This window comes from Urocampus carinirostris, chromosome 12 (assembly GCF_059441175.1).
Source record: "Urocampus carinirostris isolate Australia breed hairy pipefish chromosome 12, RoL_Ucar_1.0, whole genome shotgun sequence".
Classification (NCBI taxonomy): domain Eukaryota; kingdom Metazoa; phylum Chordata; class Actinopteri; order Syngnathiformes; family Syngnathidae; genus Urocampus; species Urocampus carinirostris.
In genome coordinates this window covers 29,584,580-29,605,433 of record NC_142360.1, presented here as the reverse complement: position 1 = coordinate 29,605,433, position 20,854 = coordinate 29,584,580, and the positions used below count along the sequence as shown (strand labels likewise).

The window sequence follows — 20,854 nt, the reverse complement described above, 5'->3', positions numbered from 1 at the left end:
GATGGCAAATAGGAAATACTCCTGTAGCCTTACCCTATAACTTCTCGCTCCATCTCCCGTTTGTTTTTTCCTATATGTAATAGCCGCTCATGCATATCCTCAGTCCCATAGTAGGGGTACACCATTGGCTCGTTGTTCTCATCAAGCTTCACTTTCAAGTTGGTATGTAGGAGCGCTCCAAGGGAGCGCAAGAAACCACGCATGTCCTCGATCAGCTCTTTGGGCTGCAGCCGGACAACAATAACTAGAGTGCCTTCGATTACTTTGGCTGGAGTGTCACCGGCACAATCCAGGCCATCCCAACCGCAAGCCTCCGTGTTGCAGCTCCAGTCACACACATGGTTACCGTAGTGGTCTGGACAGTACTTGTCATACCTGAAAAAATCATTTTGAAGCGTTAATTATTCATTTGGGGGGAGGGGTTCAACTATATGGCTTTGGAGACATTTTTGGCATATAGTTTTAGCCAAAACCATATCTGTTGGACATCTAAATGTTCCACATGACTACACAGTGGATTCACACTCATTATTATTATTAATAATGTTTCTATTATAAATGTTTTAATTGTTGTTACTATAAGCTTTTTTTCTATTATTTTAGAAAAAGTACAAACATGTTTACTGCCGCCCAGAGGCTGGGCTGTGAAAATATTATCAGACAATCAACTGGTCTGCGGTTCAGAAAAAGTTGCGGACCACTGCTGTAAGGTACATTTTGTTTGAAGGTGTTTAGTCAATATTATTTTTCAAATCAATGCATGGGTGACATACTTGCAGGTACTGGGCGGATGTTCCTGACACTCAAAGCTATCGAAGAGACAACCGGGGTTGTCGCACTCTTTGTCGCAGCGTCCATTTTTAAAATAATCCCAGCAAGGAACACTGGCGGTGCAGTTCACCCACGGCTGCTTCCAGCTGAGGGAGCAGTCTCCTCCGTCCCATTGACACTCGTGGTTGTTACACTGTGTGTCGCACACTCTATCCCCGGATTGATGCTCACATTGGAGATAAGGGCAGGACGGTCTGCGCGCTACCACCACTTTGTTCTCGCAGTAGCGTCCAGAAAAGTAAGTAGGACAACGGCAGCTGTACAGGTATGGGTTGGAAGGGTCGCTAACGCAGGTTCCGCCGTTTTGGCAGGGTGTGGGGCACGTCTGCTTGCTCTCGCAATGAGGACCAGTGAAGCCTGGTTTGCACTGGCAATAAAGTTGGCCCACTGGCGACTCCACACAGTTGCCGCCATTCTGGCAATGCAGTTTGCTGCAGCTGTAGCCTTCCAGATCACCACAGTTGAATCCAACAAAGCCCTAAAAGAAAAGAGTAAATCCACAGAATTGATAAAGTTGCATTTGAGCTTTGAAGCAGTATGTGAAGGAAATAACTAAATTCTATTAATAATTGCAGGGCGTCTTAAATTGATTGCTTTTTCACCATACCTCTGTCGTGGTTTGGCCCTCTGAAGCAAGCGTGAGGGTTAAAGAAGGGGAAACGGTTAGTTCAAAGGAGAAGGGTAGTATTGAATAGCTTACGAGCAATAGGAGGAACAAAGTGCAGTAAATACAGAAAGTTGACTAACTTGACTAGAGTTTAAATATTTTAATAATATAAATAATAAAAATAATAATAATAATAAAAATATCCATCTATTCTTTGCACTTCTTATCTTCAGTAGGGTCACAGATATCTTGTGATACCACTGGTAGTACAGATCTACCAACCCACAAGTTTTTCAGTATACCTTAAATTCTGGACTATAGAGCACACCTGATTATAAGCCGCATCCTGTACATTTTCAAAGGAAATACCATTTTGACATACATAAGACGTACCCGACTATAAGCCGCATGTGCCCACATTGAAAAATGAGATATTTACAAAGAAACACAGCACACAGAAAAGTTTTAATAATATACGGTACATTAACTCCTCAACATTAAATAAACAAAGTCGTAAAATTATTCCCAATATAGAAGTTAGCTCTCCCTTTTTGATTGACACCTTTTCGATGATAATGGTCTTTTCATGCTAGTTTTATTAATTCACAAAGTGCGAAGTTACATTAAACTTGCGCATTCCTTAACACATATATTCCACTTGTCTCACGCTTACCCTTACCTCGTACGGTTGAAAGCTTGTGACAAAAGGCGCGGCTTATAGTCCGGAATTTACGGTAGTTATGCATATTTTAGTAAACTCATTAAAATCACTTTAAAGAATACGGAAGATTTCAGAAAAAAATGTGTTTTTTCCACAGTAAATTTTAGAGTATTACAGAGTCTTGCAAAAAATTAATAACTTTTTTTTTAAAATGATTTGAGAACATTTAAGAGCGTTTAAATCACATTGTAAATTGTCCATTTAAAACTGGGCCTACCACACAACAAACTTAATTTCAAAGTAGGTCAATGGTCATTATAGTGATACTTCAGTAATAGTTTTTTTAGGTGGCAATTTGTGTGATGGGTTTTGGAAACACTGACTTGCAGGTTCACCGTATTAAATTCAGGGTTTAGTCTATTTATTCATTATTGCCTAGGACTAAGAAGAAAAATGTGTCCTCAGCTCAACTTAGTCTATAGGACACTAAAAAAGAAAAACTAAAATTACTGGTTGTGATAAAAAAACTAACATGGCAAACTTACAGGAAGACAGGAGCACGTATAGCCATGGATTGAGCTCATGTTCATGGAGCAGATACCACTATTATGGCAAGGCTTGGAGAGACACAAATCTACCATAGACTCACAATGGCGACCTTCGGGAAGAAAGAGGAAGACATGTGAGGAAAAACCAAAGCAATAAAAACTAGCGTGAACCCTTGCTTAAGCTTGATTCATGATTTTACCTATGGAATCTATCCTATGAAATTAATTGCTTCAGCAAGTCCCATGAAAAAGTATTTGCATTTTGCACAGCTGCTATGCGATAGGTTCAAAGTTTTTTTTACAGGGAATTACAACTAGTCTACAGGAAACATTGTTAAAAATCATACATTTGATTGGATTTAACAGAAGGTACAAGTTAGGCAGTCTTCAACTAATGAGAAATTTTATTTTTTTTAAAAATCAAATAATTTGTAAATCATGTGTATTATTTTTACAGGGCTATGACCTCAATAAGGATTAAAAATATACCTGTGTATCCAAGACGGCAGCGGCACAGATAGTCATTGACAAGCTGTACACAATCCAGGCTGCCAGAAGCGTGGCAGGGTGCTGACAGGCATTCGTTCAGATCACCCTCACAGTGTTCTCCAACAAAGCCAGGTGGGCAGGAACATGTATACCGTCCTATTCCGTCAACACACTGACCGCCGTTAAGGCAGCGAGGCTCCCATGAGCCAGGCTTGGGAGCACAATCGTCCATGTTCACTTCGCATTGAAGCCCTACGCAACAGATGACAGAAAAAAAGAGGGTGTGTGAATGCTCGAGTGTGTGTTTGCATGTGTGTGTATGTGCATGTGAGCGATACACGTGTCTTTTTTGGAAATTTTAAGTTGTTTAAGGAGCTTACCTTGTGTTCCAGGTGGGCAGGCGCAGGTGAAGCGGTTGATGAGGTTGATGCACGTTCCTCCATGAAGGCAGGGCCTTGAGTGGCATTCATCAACATCATACTCACAGTTCACTCCCTGGAAACCTGGCTTACACTACACAAAAAAATGTGTATTGTCAGAAGGATCAAACTCTAATGGACATAACCATCATTCATTAGATATGTTTTATGTGTGTTATGATGTTGGATTTTGAAAATTATTTTGATATTAGCCTGAAGTTGATATTTTAATGCTATCATATTTGTTTATATGGTATTAGTGTTTTTTCTAAAATTGTAACATGACATTCAATGTATTCAAAAGAGTAATGACATTTATTTTTTATACAAAAACATATTAGGAAAATCTACTTACGACACATTCATATGTGCCCTGGTAGTCCTTGCATGTAGCTCCATTGCGACAAGGATTAGACTGGCATTCATCAACCATATCTCCACAATAGCTTCCCGTGTATCCTGGCTGGCATTGACACTGGTGGGAATTACCCACATTCACACATCTCCCTGCATTTTTACAAATATTCTCCACTTCCAAACCTACAAAGATTCACAAATAGGATCAACCATACCAGTTACATATAAACACGAAACCACGTACATTAGTTGGTAAAACGTTTTTTTGAGGACTGCGTATGATGAGAAAAATATTCTCACCATTCCGAGCGGCAAAGTCCTGACAAGACATATTGGGGACGTCACAGTAGAGTCCAGTCCATCCCATTTTGCAATGACACGTCCATGAAGTTGCTGTTTGAGAGCAGGAGCCGCCATTGTGACAGCGCACTTGGCTGCACAAATTGACAAAGTTCTGAAAATAGAACAGAAACTAATGAAGCTAATGAAGGTTTTAGGGTGCTTCTAAAAGCACAAAAACAAGAAAAAGGCGCAGAATTCTCAGCAAATAAAAGAAGTAGCTAACCATTCCTCTTTACCCCTGAATCCAAATTAATGTTTAAAGCAAGGCATACAGATAATAGATAAAATGGCCCATGCGAAGCCTTAAAATAATCCACAACTGAGCACATTTACATACCTGGCAGTTTTGCCCATTGTAGCCCACAGGACAGGTGCATCTGTAGGTATCCAAGCCATCTGTGCAGGTGCCACCATTCTTGCAAGGTTGAGAGTCACATTCGTTCTGCTCATACTCACAAAATGTGCCGTAGAAACCAGGACGGCATTGACACGAAAAGGTGTTAATGTCATCGATGCAGGAGCCGTTATTCAGACAAGAACTGGAGGAGGAGAGGAATTATGGAAAAATCAATATACAATAGTTTGGTGAGAAAAAAAACATTTAAGTGACTCGTGCAATGCAATGCATTGATTTTAAAGCATACCTTTCAGTGCATTCTTGGATGTTGTGCTCACACAAGAATCCCTCAAAGCCTGCACGACATTCGCAAACAAAGCTGTTGACATGATCCCGGCAATTGGCGCCGTTCCAGCAGGGTAGGCTGGCACACTCGTCCATTTCGGTCTCGCATCGACCTCCTTCGAAACCTGGGCGGCACTCACAGGCAAAGCCACCAACATCGTCCACACAGGAGCCTCCATTCATGCATGGGTCTGAAGAAAAATACATCATGGTGTTTGTAAATACAATGTTCTTTTTAAGAGACTTCCACTTGCAGCTTGAAGGAAGCGTTTTTTAAATTTGGGTAGTGAGTCTGGATCATATTCTCCCACTCGACATTCAGCAGCAGTGAAAACAAACTCACTAGGTGAACAGTCATCAACATCAGTCTGACAATTGTGTCCACTGTATCCAGGCTGACATCTGCACATGTAGCTGCCCGGGCTGTTCATGCAGCTGCCGCCGTTTCTGCAAGGATTATTTTTGCACTCATTGACATCATCCGAGCAGCGTGCCCCTGTGTGAATAAATTGATGAAAATTTTTTTTTTATTGATCAATACATAATGCAAAGTTACTTGCATCAACCAAAAAATACCTTGCCATCCAGCAGGGCATCGGCAGGTGTAAGAGTTGTAGTCTGCAGTCGGACGACACACTCCCCCCCTCTCACATGGATGAGAAGCACAAGGATCAAGCTCGTCCTTACAGTTTTTACCTGTTGTAATAAAAAAATGCATCTTTTCATGACCAATTGCAGTATATTACCATTAAAGTGCAAGTCAAAAGTGAGTAAAAACCAAGCTGTGTATAAGGCAGCTTTGGGCAAAAAGAAAAAGAAGAATTAAATAGATACAAATTTGGAAATTTAACCTGTAAATGGTGGACTGCACTGGCATGTGTAACTGTTAATCCTGTCTATACAAATTCCTTGGTTGAGGCAGGGATTGGATGCACATTCGTCAATATTTTTCTCACAGTTCACACCTAAAAAAAAACAGAGACAGAAGATGACGCCATTCAGTTTGCCTACGTTTCTAAAGGATGCATTACTTTTGAATCCGGGCTGGCACACACAAGTGTACCCGTTATGTCGGTCCAAACATGAACCGCCATTTTGGCATGGATTCGGCTGGCACTCATCTTTCTCCTGCTCACAGTGTTGTCCCCTCCAGCCAGGTTCACACTTACAATGGTACCTGGTAAAAAGAACAATGAGTTTTAAAATGTGACCTCACAAACTCGTCTTAACCTCAAAATGGTATATCACAAGGTCTTACCCATCCTGCTGCTCAATACATTCGCCATGCATGCAAGGTTGTGGTTCACAGTGGTCAATCCCAGAGAGGCATAGAGGGCCGTGGGTGCCAGGTGGGCATAGGCAGTGGAAGCCGTTAACCTTGTCAGTGCATGTCCCCCCACTCATACACGGGTTGGAGTTGCACTCATTAATATCCACTTCGCATTTGGTTCCTTTTAGAAGAATTAGTTAAATTAGTAAGAGCATTTCTTAATTGTTTCACACTCTAATTAAGAATACCTGAGTAACCAGGGGAGCACACACACTTGTACTCATTAATACCATCTTGGCACTCTCCATACTCGCAAGGGTTGCTGGCACAGTCATCCTCGTTTATTTCACAGTTCAAACCTAAAGAAAGCCAGGAAAAAAAGATATAGAAATTGACGTTTGAAGTGAACAGCTACTTATGGCTGATGATTAAACAGCTAAAGTAAATTCGAGTAAGGTCATATGGAAAAAGGAAGTACAGTCCAGGATTTAAGATTAAGTAAAATGCTAAAAGGAAAGTGAGAACTGGTAGTGGTATATGCCAGGGTTATCAAGCTTCCAGGCCATTTCTTTTCAAATAATCTGCATGCCATTTATCTTTAAAGGTCAATGTAAAGTCATGTTTTGATACAAAATTGAATTTTTTGAGAGTGTCAGGGGTTTTTGTCAAGTGGTTTGTTTTGTGATTACTTATTACAATAAAATCCTGTGGGCAGAGAGGAGAGATTATTTACTTTCTTGAACCTTGATACACCTCCCATGCAGTGCCTACAAAATATAGCTTGGTGGCCTCCAGGGGGCATATTAAGACACCTTTATAAAAAATGCCCAGAGGAGGAAGTGAAAATATGTTGACAAACCAGTAATTCAGCAAATACATTGCGAGTGTCTCACAGCATGTCGAAGCTATTTTGTAAAGGTAACTAGAAGAAAACTTTCAAAAAAGGAACTCCACAGCAGAGGAAGTGTGAGTAGGACACTGGAAAGTGAAAATGAACTACAGTACACTACATCAGGTAAATGTAGCATGCACACCAAACAGACAAAGTGTACTAAACTTGAATTTGTGCCTATGATGCCAAAGCAAGACCCGTGAGAGAGCATTCTATAAAGCCTATTGGGACGAATAGCTTTACCTGAGGTCCCAGGTGGACAGTTACACTGGTAGGCATTGACAAGATCAACACATCGGCCTCGGTTCTGACAAGGGTTACTGTGGCACTCCTGCACTTGGATGTTACAGATGGAGCCGACGTATCCTGGGTGGCATTCGCAGGAAAAGGTGGCAATGCCATCCTTACACACGCCGTGGTGGCATGGCTCCGGCTGGCAGTCGTTGATGTTATCTTGGCAAAGAACACCTGTGAAGCCTAGTTGTGGAGCAGATGTTGTGATATTCAACTACTTTTAGTGTGCTTTCTTTTTAAACCATAAAGTCAGTCATGAAATCCTACCTTCAGCACATTCACAGTCGTAGCTGTTGGGGCGATCAATACACTTAGCCCCGTTGAAACATGGTGTACTCGAGCATTCGTCGATGTCTATCTGACATGTTTCCCCACTGAAGCCTTAAAACACCAAAAATAGTTCCATATTCTATAGAAAGGAGGTTTGATACACATTCCATGTATACTGACCCGCTGGGCACTCGCAGACAAAGCGGTTGACCTCATCCATACATTTTCCCTGGTTCAGGCAAGGGGAGCTAAGACATTCGTTTACCTCAATCTCACAGTGAATGCCCTCAAATCCTGTACGAGGTTAGATAAAGAAAAGAATAACTTAATATGTCAGATACGTGGAACTTTTTGTTCATTAATCTCTAACACAAAGCATTTACAAATAGTACATTTTTATACATAGCTGAGCATGAAGAGGTTAATGGGGTAACTCATTAAAATGTTGGCTTTACATGGTAAAAAGTTTGAGAATGAGGGACTTTGCTTTAAAAGTAGACATGTATACCTTGAATACAAACGTTTACACAACCTTGCATTAATCAAAAGTGCCGAAAGCACAAATATTCAATTTAAAAGTATATTGCTTAGCTTTCTTGTAGCATACCAGGCATGCAGATGCACGAGTAGTCGCCGATACGATCCAAACAAGTGCCGTCATTTTGGCAGGGGCTAGATGCACACTCGTTGACATCCTGCTCGCAGCGTGGACCAGCATAACCCCTCACACAATTGCATGTGAAGGAACCATCTGTGTTCATGCATTGGCCGCCGTGCTCGCAAGGGTTGCTTCCTGAAAATGAAGAGCATAGAAGGCGTAAGTGCCGCACAAGAGTTGGGGCAAACAGCGGGTGGATTGTACCGTTGACAAGAACTAAATTAGACTCCAATTTGTTCCATCAAATGGTGCGCATTGGCAGTAGTCAATTTTGTTCATTTCCTAACATTTTTCTTGGATGCATTAGTTCCAGTAAATGTATAAGAATGTAAGACTATTTTATGTCTAATCAGAATTCCCCTACTATTTGTTGTCATGTCAATGAAAATTGTAGAGCTGTAAAGCTCTTGGAGAAAATACCGTTTTCTTTTTTGAGCACCCGTCAAAGCCAGTTCTTAAATGAAAAGATTGCTTTGACAACAAGTTATGACATCTTTCGAGGGAAATAACACATTTCAAGTCAGGGGACCGACCTCATTCAGTCAGGCTGTAGTCTGGTCAAATAAACAAAAGTGCTTGCCTGCCATTTTGTGGCATCGAAAGGCAACTATCAATTTCTCATGGTGGGCGTCAACAACACTAGGAGTTTCCTTATTAATCAGATTCAAATGTTAACTCACAGGACAGAAAAGCATCCCTGTTTTCCATCTGATGATTGAATTCACTTATTTTTTGGATCACGTTACACTAACGCAACATATGGAATCATTTCTCTCACCGATTATGCACTCGTTTCGATCAACGTTGCAAGTGCTGCCGACGTAGCCCGGCGGGCAGTTACAGTTGAACATGCCGCTGATGGGGTTGGTGTCACACTGGGAGCCATTCCTGCAAGGGTTGCTGATGCAGGCATCATCTATGTGACAAAGTAAACCTAGAGACAAAAGATGCGATTAATGGGATGACCTCAGCAGAGACTGTTCAAGTCCACAGTAAAAGTAATCTCAATTCAAAAGTCCAAATATGTCTGTGTCACGTTTGGATCATCATGATTATCCGTGGCAAGCAAATGAGGTTTGTAGTGATCACGAGTCTACTGACTGCGCCTAAGGCTTGGATGGCATGACAACAGAATAAAAGAATCATTTATAATTAGAAAAAAACATTCTGACTAGACCATTTCTACAGTTTTCAGTCAAAATATTATAATATTCTGAAAACAAAAACATGATGCCATTTTGTAAATTTTAAAAATACTATAGATACTAGATAATATAGATACTATAGATTAATTTTTAGATAAGAAACAAATTACTTCATATATAGTGGCCTAAGGCCTCTATTAATCACCCGTTGATTCATAAATTCTTTTAAAAGTACAATTATTAAAAAAAATACTATGGTTTAAAGACTCAACTATTTGAAGCCCAGTGTTTATCTATTCAAATGAAAGACACACCCAGACATTTTAGGAAGGCTTTTCAGACTGGCTCACCTGTTTTTCCATGTGGACAGAGGCAGATGAAAGAAGCCACGCGATCAATGCAGGTGGAGCCTTGGGTGCAGGCGGCAGTTGCACAGTCGTCAATATTTTCGGAGCAGTCTGGCCCACTCCAGCCGTTGACGCACACGCACACATAACCACCAGCTAGGTTATTGCAGGTACCACCATTCTGGCAAGTATTGGGCTGCAGACGACATTCATCCACATCCTCTGTGCAGCGCTGACCTGTGGAGGGAACATGTTCTCAACATGTTAAGAAGTTGCTCATGTAAGACTTGACTGTGAACTGATTTCAAAGAAAGAGGATAAGAGTAAACATTAACTTTTCAAGAAAGTGTGTGCTTTGAATCAGAGCTGCATTGACTAAATCTTAAAGGACGCAAAGTGAATGAGAGAGATGAATGAACATCCTACAAATGGCTGTCTTTCCCACTAGCGCACAAAATACCACAGCAGTGTACAAACACAGTAAGCTCTTCCCAGCACACATTAATTCAGTCTTACCCGTCCACTCTGGAGGGCACTGACAGTTGTAGGTATTGACTCCATCCATACAGGTGCCACCGTTTTCGCACTGATGACCCGGGCAGTCGTCAATATTGTTCTCGCAGTTGGTCCCATTAAATCCTGACGCCAAGTGGAGTTGAATATAAGTTGTTAAAAGTTAGTGGATGTACAATCAAATGAGTTGTGACACAGGACCTAAAGAGTCCAAGAGCTTTTCATAGCATTCATGAGACCCAATACTAGGACAGGTACTTTTAGCGTGCAGAAGAGGCTTTATTAGTATTTACTATTACATAAGGGTTAAACTGAAGTTGAGCTGTGGTTTATGCAGACAAGCAGCCAGTGTATATAAAAATTTGACATGCCTCACTCGTGCAAAAATAGCAGCTATGTGTTTGTGGCTTCCACTCAAAAATTGTAGCAGAGTGAGTGGACAGTGTGTTTAATACAAAACAGCCAGGAGGACCTAACTGTTTGTGTCTTAAACAGAGCAATGATACATTCGCTCTCAATAGCTGCTGCTATTGAAAAAAAAAACCCTCCCGATGTGTTCAAATAGAGGCAAAACTTAAATAAAAAACTAATGATTTTTGGGTAAAATAAAACTACTCAAACAGTGAGCATTTGTTTTTTGAATTTTACTTTGGTGTTTGGTCTTAATTTTTCCAACACATTCAGGACTAAAATGTGTCAAACCTTGCGTCTTTATTCCTGCTCATTCAAAATGAAAATGGTTTCAGAGTATTTCCTGCATTACCTGGAAGACAGTGGCATGAATAGCTGATCTCAGAATTCTGATGGCAGGTGCCTCCGTTCAGACACGGTGAAGGAGAGCAAGGTACGTACGAGCTTTCGCAGTGCAGACCCGTGAACCCGGCACTGCAAATACATCTGTGAAGGCAATATCTGATTAGAGCCGATTTTTATTAAGTTTCTTTTTTTCATATTTCTAAAATAGTTAAAACCCCTACACTTCAAAAAGGAAAAATACTATACGCATTTAAGTGTTTAAAATATTTTGAAAGCATATAAAATACTTTGAAAATATATTCAGTATTTGCTACATTCTATATTTTCACCTATAATAAGGAGAGAGAAAAACAGTGTCCCCATACATTTGCTCCTACAGTATAAGTCATGTTTTGATGGAATAGTAAATTCTCACTTGTAGGAGCCAGGGGTGTTGACACAAACTCCTTCGTTTTGACATTTTGAGGGCGAGGCGATACATTCGTTGGTGTCATTGAGGCAGCGAGGACCCGTATAGCCGGGTGGGCAGGAACATATGTAATTACCACCTGGCAGAGCAAAGCAAGACCCGCCATTGGCACAGGGGCTGGAGAGACAACTGTCCTCATGCACACATCGTGGTCCTGGGAATTTAATGAAGGGAGAATACACATTATCAATGTGTAAATGGTTAAATGGATCCACAAATCAGTTATTAAAAAGATTAATAAACCTGACTAATCTAGTCATTTGAAAATTGTGTTTAATGTTTATGATGACGGCAAATGTAGCATACCGTAATTATGTATGCATAATTAGCGTTTTTGTTTGACCTTTAAAAGAACTCTAAGTTTTAGTACACATTAAATACCTATTTTTTACGGTAGTTCCTCAGAGTATTTGTGCAACGATTGAGCAGTTAAGAAATATTGCTGACGACAATTGCACAACTTTGGATGCAATGGTAATCGAAACCAGGTCGCATCCTAACCACTAGACTGCCAGTGAGATAGGAACGGATATTAGGTTTACCTTGTTATCACACTATTTTTAGTCACAGTACAAGAGACGTTTAATACAGAATCATGAAAACACAAAGTTATCATGAAATATATAAAAAAAAAACGCCAAAAAGCACAATGAGAAAAACGACTCTTTGTTGTATCTGATGTAGAATCCGACTTTCAAGACGTTAAATAATTAAATTCTAAACTTTGTGTTGGTAGTGTGTCATCATGGCCGCAAGTATTCAACAGTTTGTCACGGAGAGAAAGTGAAACAATTTTATATCGATTTTTAGTTGAAAAAATTAGGACTGCGCAATATACACAAGTGAGCATTATACACTAATAAATACAGTATTTGCAAACTTATTACATGCCATGAATGCTCTTGAGAATTACGGCAACACACACTCTACCCAATTGGTTTCTTGAAACCATCATTTTTTTCCCCTCATTCTAAAACACAAAAGCAACTTCAGTATGACGAACAAGCAAAAGTAGTAACCCTGCTTAAATAAAAAGTTACCTGTCCATCCTCGAGCACAGTTGCAAGTGAATTTGTCGAGGGACAACAAGGTACATCTGCCTTTGTTGGCACATGGGTTGTTGGGGTAACATGAGGAATTCTGCGGGATGTGGCAGTGATCTCCAATAAAACCAAGTGGGCAGATACATGTGGCGCTGCTTGGTACAGGTACGCCAGCCAGCATGCTCACAGAGCAATTCCCGCCATTCAAGCAGAAGTTAGGATGACAAGGATCTTTATGGTGGCAGTATTCACCAACAAAGCCTGGTGCACACCTATGTAGGGATCAGAACCAAAAATGTTGACATCCAAAACAGCCAAGTTGTGTGTGGTCCGTTGATGTTTGTTAGAAAAGTTGAACATTATCAACAAAATCTCATACTTTTACAAATCATTTGCTCTTAAGTCCTAAGGTTTTACACTTATTTTTCAACAAAAAGCTACATTTTTTTGTTAGACACTGGTGTTTGGGAGTGAAACCAACACATGTTCTGCTGCTGATTACTGAATGGAAAACGCTACGACAAATTTATGTATCATGTATCTGATTGATTTGGTGGATACGGTAGAATGTCAAAGAAAACCATACACTCTGAGTCTCAAAAGAGCAATCGAACTGCTCTTGAATAGTGTGCCTTTTTTGACAACTTTATTCATTTACGAAACAACAATGATTGTGCTAAAAAAATACATGAGCCGGAGAACAGTTCCGGTTTCTATAGGAGGTTAAACTCAGGTCATTCATGGTGAAAGAGAAGTTCAAAAGCAGAAGGATGTGAGGAAGCATCAGCTGAAAGTTATTTACAGACGTTTGGTAGAAAGGATTACTGGTAGAAAGATTTCTTGTTCGGAAAATTCTACACCGTGATTTACCCAAATGTTTTTTAAATCACTCGTCTGGATTGAAACTGCATGAAACCACAGACCGCCAGTCCTGCCTAAGCCACGCCCCAAACTGCAACCTCCCGCTTCCCTCATCCAAACCATTCCATTTGAAGAAGCACGTTTTTCAAGGCAATATGCCGCTTTCAAACTCTTACCACATCACAAAATGTTAGCCCATGCTACTATTACCGGCGCTTTCGCAGTTTAAAATATTTCATTGTGGGCACTATGACATCCAGCAAAACTACCACTCTATGTATGGTTTTGCCACCACATTTTCTCTATTTCACTCCTTTTTTTTATCAGAAGGGAAGAAAATACGACATTACCCAACACAAATTGTCCCCAAATTATCACATCAGAGACAATGTTCCCCTTAAAGTTTTCTATTCTGCAAACCACTTCTCTCTTGAGGACAGGAACTAGTCAAGTGTATCATTTTCTCCCAATTGCATTTACATCAGGTGATATAATTCCCTTGGTGTGCATGCATTGTTGTAGTATGTGTAGCCGTGTACCAGACACACAGTCTTGGGACTCTGGGTGATTGAGCGGACTGCTGCCTACGACAATGGGCCCCTACAAACTTGCCTCCCAGGACAGGCTCAGGTAACGCTTCAAAGGACAAAAAAACATAAGCCAAACGAACTTTAACAAAAAAAAAAACCATTGAGTTATTGAATATGTTTAGAGGTATTTGGCCAGGTATCAAGTCTATTTGTTGAGAGTGAGTGTGTGTGTTCGCTTAAAAATATTAGTATCAGGCAAAACTTGACCCCAACCCAATTTTATTATACACTGACGGTAACATAACATGTGAACTAACTTTTTTTTTCTTTATGACTTCAGTAGTGAATCCCACTCACACCCTTCCCTTCAAACACAAACAAGGTCCCTCTCGAATATAAACAAAAACAAAAGCTGTTTAGGAGATTACAGCAATATGAACCTCTAAGAAAAATGAGTGCTAATTTGTGTTGAGTCTGTATAATCCTTCAGCCGTCTCTGGCAGTGTATTGAAAGGGCCCTCTGACAAATGTCACATAAGTTGACTCTCGCACAAAGACCATGCATGTTGCCATGTACACATAAATGCTAGGTTTACATTATATATTATTGACTTCCAAACATAAAATGAAATATGTACTCAACATGTAAGCAATAATGGTCCAATGGTTCCTCACTGTGATTTTAATTTTGATAAATTCTCTTCACTGAGAAATCATGGCTGCAAGAAAGAGGCATTGTTGCATCCATCATTACTAATTTCCTGTGTAGAGGAAAGGAAATAAAAGCGTGACTGATGTAAACTCAGCTTCATTTTGTGCCACTGATGCAACATAAGTAAGGCTCAAAATGTTCTCTCTCTTTTACAACATCATTATTTGCATCCCTGGTACCTATGGCAAAATTTCTAAATAGCCGGATAAATGAAAATTTCAAAGTGTTGCTTATGGGTATGTTAGCTTGGCTTTCACTGCTTTGTTTAATTGCCACCATTTCTCCCCTTCTGACAGAAACCAAATGCCATGACATCAGAAAACGATAACAGCCTGTCCTTCTACTTTTAGTGCCAGACAAAACGTTTCATTAATAGACTTGGGAAGTATCTCTCCAGCCCGTGGCAAGCAAACAAGGCTATGCATGATTCATTTGATTGTCAGGGAGTGGCGTCTCACCGGGGAGGAAGTATTCTGTCAATGAAATCAACATATGGCGCATGACTCAACATTGTCATACAAAACTTAACAGCTCAGGCAAGATGGCCTGTGCATAAATCAGACTAAGAAGTTTGTTTGACCGTGTTGTCTAAGGGGTTCTTTGTCCTGCTACGTGACTGATTTTTTTCCCCCTTCTTCATCTCTTTGTCGTCCCCCTCTTCCAGCTTTCTGGAGCCCCTTTTTACCTCTTTCTCACTCCTCCACCTCACAGTTCTGGCTTACTCAAGGTGTCAGGTTTCTACAGCTGGTTCATATTAGCGCCCCCATCTTGCAAGCACATACACACACACACACACTTATACTTGCATACTCCTCCCTTCTTCTCCACAATGTTCTCTCCTCTACCTCATGCTGACCCCAGCCTGTACTAGCTGGCCATGGGGCTTAAATGAGCAAGAGGGTTGGGTAGAATCTCACACTGGTTTATTTGCGAATCCATTAAACACGTTTTTTGCAAGTTACACTGGTGTCCCATCCACTCAAAAAACTGTCTTGTTACCAACCACCCTCTGCCATAAGTTCATGCCTCAACTGCAGACCTTACAACCCCTAATCTAGTCTCAAAGAAGCCTAATAACTCCATCATGCTTTACACCCGCAACACTCAGAAGAGAAGCAGTGTGTGAGCGCCAGTGTGTGATTAAACCAGCTCAGATTTCATTCCATTAGTGCGTATTTGCCTTGACTAAAGTCTGTTCAATATACCATATACCTGTGTGAGCATGTCTGGACGTCAAAAGTCAAGTGCATAATACCTTACTAGTTTTATCGGATGCCGCCACAAGAACAAAATGGCCACTTAGATACCCAGGGGCAAAATACAATAGAATAACCTGAGTGTCTTTGTATCACTGGTAAGCTAAGACCCTACCAAGGATCTAAAAATGCTTTTCATGTGTGTAATAAACAAAAAGAAGTTTGGTAACAAAAACCCAAAACAGCACAGAGAAAAGTAAACAGAATCGAACTAAGACGTTTGCATAAGGGTCTCCAAACTAGAAAAAAAAAAATGAAAGTGATGAGCATAAGAAGTCAGAATAGGGTGGAGTCCACAGAGAGCCCATGTGGCAAAATATCTTTTTTAAGTAACATGGTTCAAATAGACTCATCTAAGGAAGTCAACATAGGGCCTCATCGTGGTGTTTAGTCATCATCTTGCCCTTGCGGTTATAATGAGGATAACTACAGACCTTCGAGCCTTATGAACAGTCATTATCTTCCTTAACATTTTCTGTCCTGAAAGAAAACCCTAGGAAATACAGTGTTATTCACAATAACTGTATCTGTTTTGTGTTGAATGGCCTTTGTATCCTGATTTGAGTCACAGTCTCATGGTTTTTCGTACCAGAACTGTTGGCAAAACTGTTGAGGTTTTAATGATCTTTCTGCTTAGAAGAGGAAATTGTATGTCAAGCTTTAGAAAACTGGATGTGTAGTTAAAAAACAAAACTTTAACCCAAAACAGTGACATTTGGCCATACTTGTCATAATCAATGAGTGACAGGAAGAATTTGTGTGGGTTGGTTGCCACATTCCCCACTATTTTGTAAGACTTCCTTCGAGTCTCATTGTAACCTGACATAAATTGCCCCATTAGCATTTTACAATTTGTATGCTTGCTTTAGTGAGTTAACGTGCGTTTAAAATCCCATAGACTAATCACCGAAAAAACAAGTATCGACTTTTTTTTTTGAAAATTGAATAACGTATTTAGGGTTTGGTTGGATGAAACAGGCAGCCTCAATAAATATGAAGTTATCAGTGTTGGTAGCGTGAGAATTTGTCAATGATTCCATAAAAAAGACCTGATTCACAAGAGTACTTTACAAATAAGTGCTTATACTTGTAGCAGGCTGTGGGTGAGCCACTGATCTTCCAGAGATTTACAATCTCAGAAAACATGGCTCATTAAATTTTGGTTTATCCGCCGATTCGGACATGCCTCTCGCAAGATATCTCAGGTCATTTGTGTCCAGAATACTTCCAATATGAAAATTGCTGCTAGGCTGTGAAGTGAGAAGTGAAGTAACCCATCAGTGGTCTGAAGGTAATCGACAAATTTACTATAAGTCTGCATGACAATAAAACGTTGTGAGAAAATCGTTAGTAAAATATTTTTGGGCATTCCCCCTTGTGGGTCTGGCATAGGAAAAAAAAGAGTACATGCGTTTTGTTTGTCTGTATGGATTTCCTAAAACACAAAACAACAAAATAAAAAACAAATCAGACTGTAGTTTCTGTCCAGTCTAAACTTCATGTTATAATATGATTTATATTCCTCCAACATTGTTTCGTAGAATCAAACCGGTAAATGTTTAACCAATTGGATGTTCAGAAAATTGTTTGGTACCAATTCCGAGAAATGTTAACCGTTTAGAAAGAGTTAAGGATGTACAAATCAACTGCTTCTCAGCATGGCCAGATCCTTGCAGAATCTTGTTGCCTCAAGTGGCTTCATTAAATGAAAAACGTCTAAAGTTACTTGATGAAAAAAAAAGTTGTTTTCTAAGTTTCAGCCTTTACACGCCAATATGTTTTTGCACTTTATGATAAAATGCTAATCCGTCAAAAATGATGATAAACCCCAAAGCTACAAGAGCAGAAGTGCACAAATTATGAAGCTGGTTTAGTTGTGCCCTGGGGCACCTCAAACCCCAATGGAGTCTATCATGAATGAATAAGTGACAGTCTGAACAAAGCGTAATAGCAAAAGTCAAAGTATGTTCCCTACCCACACTGTATGACTTGACTCTACAAATACCCCCCACCCGCCATTCACTTCTTGCTCTCTCATCAGCAAGAATTTACGCTCTGGGGTAGTTCTTCTCAGATTACCTGAAAAGAGACATCCTCTTTTCTTCTCTTCCACTGTCTGGCCTACAGGCAAATTTCTGCCTGTCAGATCAAACCAGCAGCATGTCTACCCAACACAGTTCTTTTTTTCCCCTGGAACCTAACTGTGAGAGAGCAACCTACGGGGGTCAAAAGATGCACCGTGTAGGAGGCGAGGTTCTTCTGTTTCAATCATCAGCTCACTGTATTGGAGGAATTCAATTTTTCATGTAACTGAGGTTCAGTACCAAACAATTTCCCCGTAGCACGATAAGATGTTCTCTTTCTTTTTATTGCTTTGGAATTTTTGGTTTTTTTTTTCTGCTGCTGTTTTTTTTCTTGTTTCTTTCTGATGAACCTACATACAACACATCACAAATATAACAAATGTCTACAACAGGGACTCTATAAAATCAGCTGCATAACTGGGATTTGAAAAGAGCCAAGATCGCTTTGATATGATGCTGAGAAAATTGAGAAAATGCTGAACGAACCGAAAGCAACGAAAAAAGAGCTGAGGGATATGCAGAAATAAATGAGAGAAATCAAGATAGACTTCATGGGACTTAAGAACAATGCGGTGGAAATGGAGAACAAACTTGAGAAAATTAAAGAGGTAAACGTGCCATATCGACAGAGTATCAAAGAAAATCAACTACACATGGAAGAGAAGATTAAAATACTAAGAAATAAGGCAGATGATTTCGAACAATGTGCTCGTCTCAATGAATTAATCATTACAGGACTAAAAGTTAATCCCGCGCGAGATATACTAACCCAAACCAAAACATGGAGACAGTGGCTCAACAGGTGATTTCTCAACTCAGAAATTTCAACAAAACGGTATATCACCACGTTGATCTCTGCTATCAAATTCCACCGGAAGGGAAAATACCACTATATGTTTTTGCTATGTGTTTGCGACCCATTGGAGAGGTGTTCTTTTTTGAAGCAGGGTCAAGTTTATTTGTATAGCCCTTAATCACAAGGAGTTTCAAAGGGCTGCACAGACCACAGATTATTGCAAACTACAGACTACACTATGGTTATTACACCATCCCCTGAAAAAAAACCTACAAAGGCAAGGAAAAACTCAAAAACCTCAACATGAGGAAAATGAAAAAACCTGGAGAAGGAAACGCACATGAGTTAATCCCCCTTCCAGGATGACCAGACTGAACGGATGTTGAAATAACAAATAATACACAGATATTGTCAACATGAAATAAAGGTCACTCATAAACTATATAATATAAGTGGATTTTAAGCCTATATCTATACAGTTCCACTGAGGTTTCAAATCTCATAAGGCAGAACATTCCATAACACCGGGGCCCCAATGGAGAACGCTCTAAAACCTGCGGTTCTCTTCGTGGCTCTTGGGGCCGCAAGTAGACCTGCATTTTCAGAGCGAAGGCTCCGGACTGGAACATAAGGGTAAATTAAATCTGAGAGATATGAGGGAGCGAGCCCATGCCTGATTTTGTAGAATACCAACAGAACCTTAAAATCACATCTTAAGCTAACAAGGAGCCAATGCAGCTAGCTAAAATCGGGGTAATGTTATCAAACTTTTTTGTCTTAGTTAAAAGCCTCGCTGCAGCATTTCGTACTTGCTGCAGGCTCTTGATTTTGGACTTCGGGAGACCGGAAAGTATTACATTACAGTAATTGAGACGGGAGGGCACAAACGCGTGGATTATTATCTCCTAATCAGACTGGGACAGAATAGGACGAATTTTAGCATATTGGGGTCAAAAGTGACACCTAAATTTTTGACTGAGTCACTCTGGGTGACATTACATTTGTCTGTATTCGAAGAAGGTTTTTAGAACAAGTCACTGCATTTCGATGGACCAATAATACAATTTTGGTCTTTTCAGAGTTGAGGTGCAAGAAGTTGAGCGACAGCCATCTTTTTATCTCAAGCTTGGTAGTGCGCTATTTCGTTCAGATTTCCGGCAGTCTTGTTTAAGCGATCTAGTTTTATCAGTAAACCAAGGCGTGCGTCTTCTGGGTTATAATTTAAGCTGTAAGGGCACCATGGAAGAGTGGCATTAAAATCATTCATGAGTGGATCAATAGAGCCTTTATATAAAGGAAACTACGCAACTACCCTTGCAAGAAGATCAGAGAGCGCAGAAACTGTAGCAGTGCAAATATTGCGGCCAATAAATTCTTTAGTTTCTTTAATTTAGCCAGCACCTAAAATGTAACAAAATACTAATCAGAAATAACGTTAGAACATGGTACCACCGTCTCATTTGAGGTTGAAGCTCCTACTAAATTAAAGGGCCAAAAAGTATACATCAACAAAAATCTCAGCAAAATGAATGCTGAAATTGCCCGGAAAGCACACCCAAAAAAACAAAAAAAAAAAAAAAAAAAAAAAACTTACTGACAGCATTTTTTGTATGTATACATATATATATTTATTTTTTACAGGATAGCCTTTTGGATTATTCCCCTTTCTTCAGAAATTATTAAACATCATAACACCTGATTGAGAGGACACTTAGGATATATTACTCAGGATTCAGCCAGTCCATGAGCTAACACTTGATTTAAATGTCTCTAAACAGAACACCTAAGAAAACACAGACATGGTAACTCCCTTTTGAATTTTTGTTATTTTAAGAGTTCATTTTAAAATGGAGCTATTTTTCTACATTATTATATTGATAGCATCACAAATTTTAGGTTTTCTCCACCCCCATTTTTCTAGTTAGCAAAAAATATAATGTTGTTAAGGTAGATTGCAGGTAACATTGCTTCATTTATAACAATATTATTAAATCTCTTAAAAATCGTGCAAAAATTAGTGCC

At 39.8% G+C, this 20,854-nt stretch overlaps 1 protein-coding gene across 1 annotated transcript in view; it reads right to left on the bottom strand.

The window, feature by feature from the left end:
* notch2 (notch receptor 2) overlaps positions 1 to 20,854 on the bottom strand; it is a 47,597-nt gene that overhangs the window by 7,842 nt on the left and 18,901 nt on the right. The window contains exons 3-27 of the mRNA XM_088348949.1: positions 12,591 to 12,865; positions 11,497 to 11,704; positions 11,089 to 11,222; positions 10,329 to 10,451; positions 9,816 to 10,049; positions 9,099 to 9,254; positions 8,270 to 8,455; positions 7,843 to 7,956; positions 7,660 to 7,773; positions 7,342 to 7,575; positions 6,455 to 6,565; positions 6,195 to 6,387; positions 5,968 to 6,113; positions 5,788 to 5,901; positions 5,513 to 5,632; positions 5,280 to 5,432; positions 4,899 to 5,127; positions 4,592 to 4,793; positions 4,213 to 4,366; positions 3,911 to 4,095; positions 3,517 to 3,649; positions 3,137 to 3,388; positions 2,645 to 2,757; positions 774 to 1,309; positions 34 to 375 (exon numbers count right to left, since the gene is read on the bottom strand). Of these exons, the coding sequence (XP_088205075.1) occupies positions 34 to 375; positions 774 to 1,309; positions 2,645 to 2,757; positions 3,137 to 3,388; positions 3,517 to 3,649; positions 3,911 to 4,095; positions 4,213 to 4,366; positions 4,592 to 4,793; positions 4,899 to 5,127; positions 5,280 to 5,432; positions 5,513 to 5,632; positions 5,788 to 5,901; positions 5,968 to 6,113; positions 6,195 to 6,387; positions 6,455 to 6,565; positions 7,342 to 7,575; positions 7,660 to 7,773; positions 7,843 to 7,956; positions 8,270 to 8,455; positions 9,099 to 9,254; positions 9,816 to 10,049; positions 10,329 to 10,451; positions 11,089 to 11,222; positions 11,497 to 11,704; positions 12,591 to 12,865 (4,761 nt within the window). The remainder of the gene's footprint in view (positions 1 to 33; positions 376 to 773; positions 1,310 to 2,644; positions 2,758 to 3,136; positions 3,389 to 3,516; positions 3,650 to 3,910; positions 4,096 to 4,212; positions 4,367 to 4,591; positions 4,794 to 4,898; positions 5,128 to 5,279; positions 5,433 to 5,512; positions 5,633 to 5,787; positions 5,902 to 5,967; positions 6,114 to 6,194; positions 6,388 to 6,454; positions 6,566 to 7,341; positions 7,576 to 7,659; positions 7,774 to 7,842; positions 7,957 to 8,269; positions 8,456 to 9,098; positions 9,255 to 9,815; positions 10,050 to 10,328; positions 10,452 to 11,088; positions 11,223 to 11,496; positions 11,705 to 12,590; positions 12,866 to 20,854) is intronic.